The 10,321-nt window shown below is 47.2% G+C and overlaps 1 protein-coding gene across 1 annotated transcript in view; it reads right to left on the bottom strand.

Annotated features, from left to right (window-relative positions):
* ADAM19 (ADAM metallopeptidase domain 19) overlaps window positions 1-6,126 on the bottom strand; it is a 30,534-nt gene extending 24,408 nt beyond the window's left edge. The window contains exons 1-3 of the mRNA XM_066329246.1: window positions 6,037-6,126; window positions 5,461-5,540; window positions 2,375-2,445 (exon numbers count right to left, since the gene is read on the bottom strand). Of these exons, the coding sequence (XP_066185343.1) occupies window positions 2,375-2,445; window positions 5,461-5,540; window positions 6,037-6,097 (212 nt within the window). The 5' untranslated portion in view covers window positions 6,098-6,126. The remainder of the gene's footprint in view (window positions 1-2,374; window positions 2,446-5,460; window positions 5,541-6,036) is intronic.
* Window positions 6,127-10,321: the final 4,195 nt, after the last annotated feature.

Genomic DNA, 10,321 nt, shown 5'->3' on the forward strand with positions numbered 1-10,321 from the left:
ATTTCATGCTTTCCTTGAATTGATTGGAGTCTGGGACATGGATCCAAGATTAAAATGTGGGTCAGGTGGGTGAATTCACCTGCCTGTGCTGAGCCCAGGGACAGAGGGGGGAGCACAGCACCAACCTCAGCAGCAAAGCTGGTTCCCAAAGCCTCCTCTAAACTGGAGCAATTAAATAGCCCAGTACTCTGAGGCTCGTTTTAGTTTAAAAAGCCTCAAGTACCTTCCTTGAAGTTGCAGTTCTCTTATGCCCATTTTGATACAAATCTGCTCCTGGAGCTTGGTTGTACAGCTTTGAGGGGACACTTCCCACTTGGGGGACTTCACTTCCTCTCCTACTGCCCAGGCAGCCAACTCTTCCCAGAACAAGTCCTGGATGCTGCAGCTACTCAGCACCCCAAACCTCCAGAACCTCAGCTTCCCCTGTAAGACAAGCAAGAGCGGTAATGAGCTCCTGGCCATGTGTCACACTCTTCAACAACGAGAAGAGGTTTGTCTCCACTTAAAAGTGCTCTGTGGATGCTGATAAATACACAGAGATCCCAGGGACTTCATCATTCCTCTTTCAATTTAAGTCTCTAAACTACTTCAGCATTTTTACAAGTTTCTGAGAAGTGGAGCCTTTTCGCTTACTGCATTTGGGGATTGTACCATCACCTTTCTTGAGCAAGGACTTGAGGCCTGGCAAGATTCCCACATGAAGCACTGCTATCTATGAATCGCCTGCATTTTCCACAGAAAATAAAAATTAAAAGTTCCAAACCAGTTGCTTTGTTTCATCAGCACTTGTAAAGGAGATCCATCCTGCAGTGGAAGTGTGTGCACACACATCCAAGCCTGTGTGTATACATCTCAATGAATGAAAATGTATTTCAGGAAACAAACACAATAGGAACCTTCTATTATTATAACCCTGTTTACTAACACCAGCAAAGGGTTTTTCTGTGCTGGAAATAGAAAATCCTGTGAGCACCTGGAGCTTACATCACTGTGTTTGGAGCTCAGCGAGGACCCTTTCTCTGGCCATCTTCTGCTGTGCCAGAAATATTCACCTTTGCATAGCAACTGCAGAGTCAGCAAGGCGTGGCAGTCCTGGAAGGAGACCCCCAGCAGCAGCAGGGGTTGTGCTGCTTCCAGGCTCAGTTCAGACCTGGCACAGTACCACTGTCACCAGCAGCAGCCAATCCTCCAGACAGGGCTGCCTTGGCAGTGCTCACGGTGCCTGGCCTTACTTTCCCGGCTAAAACATGCTAAAAACCACTGAATTTAGAGCTTTTTCTGTTTAGTTCTACACAGGTGCATGACTGCCTGTGAAAAGCATCCAGTTTTTGTGGCACTGGAACTCCCAGTAGCTTTTATGACTTTTTACAGAAAACGCCTCATCTTCTATCAGCCATCACATTTCAGGTTTTACTGCAGACAGTGACAAAAATAATCTGCTTTTCCTCCAAAACACCCTGAATATCATTTAGGCCTCTGCACAGCCATCAGAACTAGCAAGATCTTCACTCTTTCAGGAGGAAAGCTGAGCCCTCCATCTCTGTGGTTGGGATGTCCATAAAATACATTTGAAATATAACTAGGGTCATTATTCCAAGGTTATTATTCCTACTGATTCTAGCAGACAAACATTTGGTTGTATTCCCATAGATAAATCTTCAAACCCATCTAAAAACAAATAAAACACCAACAGTGCAAGTGGACTGCTGAGCAAAGACAAGCTTCTTGCAGCTAAATTCCCAGCTGCTATTCCACTACTGGAAACTAATGTACTCACAGGGCAGAGGGGCTCTGGGGTGGCCTCCAGACCAGAATCTTCTCCCTACCTCAATCTCCTGCAGCTTCAGCTGAATTCAATATGCAGCACACCCTATGACAGCACACAGCATTGCTCTCTCATGCCTGAGAGGAGGTTGCATTTCAGTTAATGCAAAAACAATTTCTCAGTCTGCTTTAGCATGAAGGGCACTAATGGAATTGAAACTGTCAGATCATTTCTCCTAGGAAGCAGAGCAGGACCTCTTTGGATCACAGCAAATGAAATCCTCATTAGAGTCACACTGACTCTAAAGCACTGAGCCATTTGGTAAGTAGGGAGCTTCATATCAGCAATATTTTCCAGTTAATGTAGGAAGAATTATGATGCAAAAATAAGTTTACACACTGAAGGCCAGGTCACCATCTGGTTTTTTGCTGACAAAGCTCTACTATAGTGTGCTGTTTGACTGATTAACATCTGAGGAGACTCAGAATAGCCTTGAAATCCAGTGAAAGACTTCCCCATCCTGTCTTTATCAAAAGCCTGTTGGAGTTAGTGCAGGTTTTCCTGTTGATCTCACTATAGTCATTATTATTTAAGTGAGATCACACTTACCTATTTTTCTCCAGTTCCAAGACGAGTTCCTGACCTTCTGCCTTTACTGTAACTTCAGCTCGGGGTGGATGCTGCAGGAGACAGGGTGCCTGTTACTCATCCATCATAATTATGAACACGTCCACAAACACAAACTGGAAATTGCAGCTGCCCTTAAACCACCCCTTGCCTTCCTCCTGCTTCAGACCTGGAGTGATGGGGAAGGGAAGGGATGCACCACGGTGGCTCCCAGCTCCAGGCACGCTGCTGCATCCCATAGCCAGGAAGCAGTACAGGCATCTGCTGGGATGCTGTACCTGAGCTGGAGACACCAGCGGGTGTCTTAGGAGGAATAAAGTGCTCAGGAGAGGCAAGTCCTGGTGCTGGAGTGCTTGGAGGTGCACTTGGATGGGAAGAGCTCCCTGCTCCCCCCTCTGCTGTAGACTGTGCTCAGCAGAGCATCACAGGACAGCCCAGCTTGCCCCAGGGGTTGAAGAGTCAAATATCTGAGTTAACCAAAGCTGCCTTTGTTGTCACAGCAGAAAGACATTTTTAGGAGCCTGTTTCAGGAGGAGAGGAATCACGCCTCTTCCAGAGATTTTCACCTTGTTCCTTTACTTGTAGAAAGTGCCAGTAAAAGGCAGGGAACAAACAGAGACCCTTGGATGCCTTCAGACTCCAGCCATTGCACAGAGAGTATTTCAGGGCCTGCTGGTTTGAACAGAATGCACCACAGTTTCTTAGTGCAATGGCAAATGCATACACTAACCCAACATTTTAAAAAAATAATCATTCCAGAGACTTAAAGCAGAGAATAAGGTTTCTAAAGAAGCAACTACAAGAGGCTCTGAGGTCTTTAGTTTTACCTCTCTCAAAACAGAACAACTACCTAAAGTCTGCTTGGGGTTTCCAAGTCTGAATGTTTTCTTGTAGAGAAAATGGATGAACAAATTCCCCAGAAGAGAAATAACTCACATTAATATAACAATGCACTTTATTCAGCTGGAAGAAAAAAAGAAATCATGAGGGTTGGTGAAATTATTAACCCATAGTATTTTCTAATTCAGTGTTGGGGGAGACTTTGCAGGACAGAACATTGAAAGTGAAAGAAAGCAAGGCTGACTGAATGAGACGTTCTGTCAGCCCGGAGATATGCTCTTGCCAGTTCAGCAAATACAAATATCTCTTTTCATAAGCTCCCTGCTCATATTCTGGATTTTGCTCATCCTTCCACCAGTTTCCAGGACGTGGCATTAGGCCCACGCAGATGATGCAAAACAAGTTAATGCATTTAGGATACACAAAAATGATAATTGCAAGAGGCAGAGCTGCTTTTACTAAATCAAGGTGCTCAATTCATCTCAGGGTAGGTCTGTGCTCCACTCACTAACATGAAAGCACTGTAAGTTGCCTTGCCTGTGGCTGAGGGTCTCCATCACCACAAAATCTCTTCACAAAGGTTGTGCAAACATCATTATTAGTAATATCACCCTCCCTTCTCCTTCAGTAATCCCACTGCTTCAGTCCATCAATTGCTGTGTAAATGAAATATCCCAGCTGTACATAAGCTTTGCTAATGCTCATTTCAGAGCCAATGGGAACTTGACTGAAACAAACCAAGTGCAACCCCTGAGACCCAGCAAATTTATATAAAGGGAAATGCTCTCCAGATGTATTTGCATCACTATCAATAACAGAACCAAAACTTGCAGGCAGTATAGCAAGGGCATTTTAAAAAGAACTGAGATCAAGAGAGAGTCATGGTAGGGTTTTTGTCTGTAATTCATAATACACACAATGATAAGTTTTAGAAGGTCTCATCATATGGAAAAGACCCATTAATGAATTCCCAAATAAGAACACTATATTCAAGAAAAACTGAATTGTATCTCCATTATGCTGAGCTTCCCTTTTTTTTTTCCACAATGTAAAAAACACCCTACCACAACACTGCAATTACTTCTTGATTGCAACAACACCAAGCCTGGGAAGCTGAACAAAACCCTGTGGTTTGTGTTTGATGTTGTCTGGACCTCTGTTTTTGTCAGAGTCTGGAGACTGCGGACACATCACTTCATTCACCCATGGAACAGCAGCAGGGGTGAGATCTGTATTAACACACAGTGTCTGAGACACAGCCAAACCCACCTGAGCTGCTGGTTGGCTTTTCTTACCTGGTGAAGCACCCTCACAGCTGGGATTCACAGAACCAGAGAATAGTTTGGGCTGGAAGGGATCTTAAAGATTGTCTTGTTCCACCCCTGTGCCATTAGGCTGGAACACCTTTCACTAGGAATGATGGCTCCAAGCCCCATCCAGCCTGGCATTGCACACATCCAGGGATGGTGCATCCACAGCTCCTCTGGGCAACCTCTCCCAGTGCCTCACAGTCAGAAATTTCTGCCAAATATCTAATCTAAACCTGCCCCTTTTCAGCTTAAAGCCACTCTCCTTTGTTCTGTCACTCCACACCCTTGTAAAAAGTCCCTCTCCAGCCCTCTTATACCTCTTTTAGGTACCAAGAGGTGCTACAAGGTCTTTCCAGAGAGTTCTCCAGGATGAACAACCCCAACTCTTTCTGTCCTCACAGGAGAGGTGTTACTGCTTTTGGAGCATCTTCACGGCCCTGGCCTGGCCTGGCTCCAAGAGGTGGAAATGTTTCCTGTGCTGTGGATCCCACACACAGCACTGCAGGTGGGGTCTCACCTGACCAGAGCAGAGGGTCAGGATCCTCTCCCTTGACCTGCTGGTCACTCTGATGCAGCCCAGGACACAGATGGCTTTCTGGCCTTATCCCACAGCAGATTTTTCTATCCAGCTGTTCCCTAAATGTCACCGATTGTATGGCCCCACTCCCCTCCCACAGACACGCATCAGGCAGATACAGATCGCGGCTTTAAGGCATGGCACAGGGCAGGGTGGATGCCATTCCCAGATGCACCAGGCGGCTCACACAGCCTTTCCTGCGATCTGCAGGAGCTATGGCAGCTCCTTGCTCATCCCCGCAGCTCAACAGCCCCAAACGCGCATCTCCAGGTGCTGCGCTACCCGCGACATCCCCGGCCAAGGCAGGGCTGCAAACAAAAGAGAAACCGAGCGACGCTTACCTTGGGGCTGCCGGGGCCACCCGGGGCTGCCCAGCGCGGCACCACCACCTCGGGCTGGAGCCGCACCTCAGCGGCCGCGGCTGCGGAGACAAGAGGAGCGGCTCAGCATCCCCGGGCCCTCCGCACCCGGCGGTCCGGCAGCACGAAGCCGGAGCGGGAGAGCAGAGAGAGCTCTGCGCTGGTTGTAGGAAAAGCAGGAGGAGCCCCCAAGCCACCCGTCCATCCATGCATCCATCCATCCATCCTCCCACCCAGCCTCCCTCCTCAGGCACTCCCGCAGCCGGAGCTCTGACAAGGGGCTGTGGCACAGCCCCGGGCCGGGCACCCCGCATTCAGACCGAGCATTCCGCACTCAGACCGGTCATTCCGCACTCAGACCGGTCATTCCGCACTCAGACCGGGCACCCCGCACCCAGACCGGGCACCCCGCACCCAGACCGGGCACCCCGCGCTCAGACCGGGCACCCCGCATTCAGACCGAGCATTCCGCACTCAGACCGGTCATTCCGCACTCAGACCGGGCACCCCGCACTCAGACCGGGCACCCCGCACCCAGACCGGGCACCCCGCACTCACGGGGCGGCGGCCGCAGCAGCAGCGAGATGGCGATGCCGCAGAGCAGCCCCCGGCCCCGCATGGCTCCGGGCAGGGACCGCTGCCCGCTGCCGCCGCCCTATAAACCCGCCCGGCGCCGCCTGTCCCCTCCCACCACGCCGCAGCTCCGCCGCCGCCCCGCAGCCCCCTCCTCTCTTGTTGTCCCTCCGAACAGCCCGGGATGCTCCCGGTGGTCCGGCGGCTCTGCGGGACTCGGTCCCCGCTCCGGGGGAAGCCTGAGCACCTCCCTGGGGCTCCCTCTGCAAAACCTCCCCTCCAGCGCCTTGGCCAGCACGGAAATCCATTGTGCTTCCAAAGCTAGGAAAAAGGGGAGAGCTGGGGGAAGGAAGGAGCTCGAGAGTTGCTTGTTTATTCGTTTGCTATATTTATGTGCAGTGTTATCATAGCTGATCCAGTGGTTCCAGCGACATCCTAAATTTCTCCGTTCCTAGGAAATACTGTATTCCTGGACAGCTGAAGTGGCACAGGATAGATTTTTACGCGCCTGTATAAAAGGGCAGAAGCAAAAGGGTGTTCACTGCCTCTCTCCCCTTATGGCCTATGGGAAGGACTCGGGAACATCCACAGCTCGTATTCCCGGCGCTGCCCTTCAGGGATATCCCGTCACCGCCACGAGGCTCCCAAAGGAGCATCCCTGTCTTCTCCTGCATCCTGCAGGGCTGAGCCAAGGCTTGAAGTCCGCACATCATCTCTTTGCTGGATCTCTGCCCTTCAGGGAGCTGAGCACCTGGGGGACTGCACGACCGTGTCTCACTGCTCAATTAGTGGCGTCGGGGTCACGCCAGGACAGGAGAGCCCAAATTAGCGGTGCCACGCTGAGGTTACCGGCTACGAACACTGGGGGGACTCCACGGTGCTGTAGGAGCTCCTGGCACACTCCGAACCCACAGAAAGCCTTCCCTGTGTCGCTGTGCGACTCTCAGCCAGCTCAAATTTAGCCCCCCTGAAGGCTGAAAGGGTTGGCTGACATGGATTTTATGGGGGTCAGCTCCGAGTGGCAGGAAGAGCCATTACCTCTTAGCCACACTCTTCAGACAGACATTGATCTGCGTTATCCATTCAGCCCTTTCCGTTCATCTCTATGCTTACAGTGAACCACCAGGGAAATGAGAAATGGGGAGAATTTGCATGTGGATGGGTTTTCAGAGTGTGTAAGTAAATCAGGCTGGTAGGAAGTGAATACCTCCTTCAAAATAAAGGTTTGCCAGATTACAGAAATGATTTTGTCTCTTGTCCAGGGGATTATTTATGCTATTGAAAACTCTAAACTCTTGTACTGAAGGTCTTTGCAGGCTCCTGGCCGTGACTGTATTTGCAGATACCATTTTGGTTTATATCTCACATGTGTCCCCTTTGTCACCCGTCACTTCACACACTGAATCTCTCCGACCTTGTGAAGGTTATTTTATTCCTGATATCACCCAGAGGAAAGTCAGGCACTGTAGGGACACCTAAAAGGAATAATCAAGGTGAGAGGGTTATAACTGATATTTTAGCTGACCCATAGAGAGGTCATGAATTTTCATGGCACCACTAAATCTTCTTGTTCCAAAGAGCAAAAAATATAGGGGAAAAATTTCAGCTCTTTTCTAATCATATGGAATATCCTGAAGGGAAATCTTGGTTGGTTTTTTTTTCCTGTGAATTCCCCTACTTATTTATAGCTGCCTGTAATATAGAAGAAAACAATGGCACTATTGTGCATGTCTATATTATAAATAAGTAAAAATTCAGGCCAAATTTAGACATGAATTTAGCTACTCTGCTTTCATCCCTGCATAAAATTTCTGCCTACCCAAAGGAAAAAATCCCCACACTTTGATAAGGAACATGTGTGCTTGAACTAAAAGATTGTCACAAATCTCAGTACAACAAATCTTGACAGGGACTGCTCCATATATTTCTCTAAAAAAAGATAAGCTCAAAAAAGTACAAAATGGAATAAAATTAGCCTTATTTTAATATTATTAAAATATTTAGGCCAACAACTATCTGCTTGTGGTTGTTTTCAGTGTTCAAGTATCATAAAAATAAAATATGTGCAACATTTGCATTTGTTATATAGTGATATTTTTACCTTTGGATCTTGGTAATATGAGAACGGATATCTCACTTTAAAACCACCAGAAAGTCCCTGTATAAAAATGTAATGACAAGCTGTGCAGTGGTTATATATAGGTTAATCTATCTATGTATATAACATTTACATTACTGAGATATTGTTGCATGAAAAAACTCAGGGTATTTTGGCCTTATTAACTAAGAGCAAAAGATGACCATTCTCCCTTTATGTTCATAGTAAATTAGGAATTAAGGACCTAGAAAGAAATGGATCTAGGGAGAGGAAAAGGCCTGCTCAAGAAACAGACTTGAGCAGAGAATGACTGAGGTGTGCATCAGAGCTCAGTAATATTTCACTGGAACTCTCTTAGGAAAGGCTGTGGAACAAAGTGCCCTAAGAAGACTCCTGCTTACACTGAAGGAAACGTTACCTAGAGTCAAAGTCTTAGCAGGAGAAGGGAGACGACTGTCCTGCCTAAGCTCTGCCTCACAGACACTCTCACCGATGAGAGAAATGTTACCACTTTGGCTGACTTGAGCCAGGAATGTGAGATCTCCCATTTTACACAACATTCTTCTGGTTCAGATAATTTGAAATGATCAAAGGAAGGAGGCTGTGAGACCATGAAGGAAACTGGAGATCCAATAATTAACTCCCTTTATCCAGTGTCTTAACAGTTGAGAGCAGCTTCAGCTGACCCAGAATATTCTGTTTAGCTTGGCTTTTCCACCACCCATGCAGGACAGCAGGAATATTTGGAAGGGCCCTGGAGCAGCTGTCCTGCCAAAGAGGGAGAAGTGCTGTAAGATGATCAGGAGCTGGACAAGGGCTTGTCCCCATGTGCTGATAGCAAAAGGGTATCAAAGCACTCCCTGTGCTTCTTTTTAAGGGTGGGTCACTGCTACCTCTGTCTGCTATGACTTTTGCTTCGTTCCTACAGGCAAGTGAACTTGAAGATGATTCTATCTGCAGACACATCTTTTTAACTCTATTTCCACATGTGAAACACTTATAATCCTCTCTGTGCTGCCTGCAAACTTCTCCAACACAACAGTCATTATACTGAAATAGTTAATTCTAATAAGAGAAGGGAAACAGGCATAACAGCACAAGGGCTTTTAATAACATCTAGTCCATAAAACTGTCCAGTAATTTTGGAGAAGAAAGTTGTCTCTGTAAATGGATAGCAGTGATACACTGGGAAGTGTCTTTAGACTTTTACAGTAGCAGGAAGAAAACAAACTTTGTACAGAAAACCTTCATCTGTTTTTCAAACTGAGAAGGACACAAGGTGGTTTTTAGTTTAGATTATAGTAAACAGTAAGGAGGAAAATAATTATAAGAGAGTAGAACGTGTCTCTCTTATGTCTCAATTACCCTCTGCACTGCCATGAAGGCAGGAGGGCACACAGTCACCGAGACATCAGCCCTGCCACCACTGACCTACACTGGCCACTTCAAATATTTCAGAAGTAACAGTACAGATACTTGGCACTTCAAGAACCTGCTTTAAGGGAAAGTTTGTGGGTTAGCTGAAAATTACCTACAAATGAGACCCACAAACCTCTCCTATCACATTTTCCCGGCAGCAGGGCAGCCAGACATGCTGAGGGATGATGCAGAGGAAGCCAGGTTTGAGTGGGTTGTTTGTATAAATTTCACTTCTGTCGTACACAAGACACGAGAGCCTTGAAGAGAGCTCAGCTGAGGGCTGGCTGCAGACACAGATCCCTAACAACCTGTCCAGACATCAGCTCTAGCTGGGAGGGCAGAAGGGATCACCCTCTCATGTAGTTTCCCATTAGTATGTCCAGGATGTGTTAAAGCAGGCTTCCCTTTCTCTGGGCTTGGCAAAATCAATCACAACAGTTGTGTACAATTCTAGATGCGGGTGCATTGAAATATGTCTGATATCCGACTCCACAGGGTATAAAAAGTAAGATGGGAGAAGAGGGAAGCTAGATCTAGAGAATAATCTCACAAACAGCTGTTTTATACCCTGAAACATACTTGTGGAGGAATTTGTATGTTTGGCCACATGCATTCCTGCAGGCCAGATCAGCTTTCAGTGAGAATTTAGAAATGAAAAGGCATTTTCTGCTATTTATAAGACTTTGCTCTTACCCAAACAGCCCATCAGACTCTTCAAAATGACCTCTTGCAACTGACTAAAGCTACCTGGGT

The sequence above is a fragment of the Sylvia atricapilla genome, chromosome 14 (assembly GCF_009819655.1).
Source record: "Sylvia atricapilla isolate bSylAtr1 chromosome 14, bSylAtr1.pri, whole genome shotgun sequence".
Classification (NCBI taxonomy): domain Eukaryota; kingdom Metazoa; phylum Chordata; class Aves; order Passeriformes; family Sylviidae; genus Sylvia; species Sylvia atricapilla.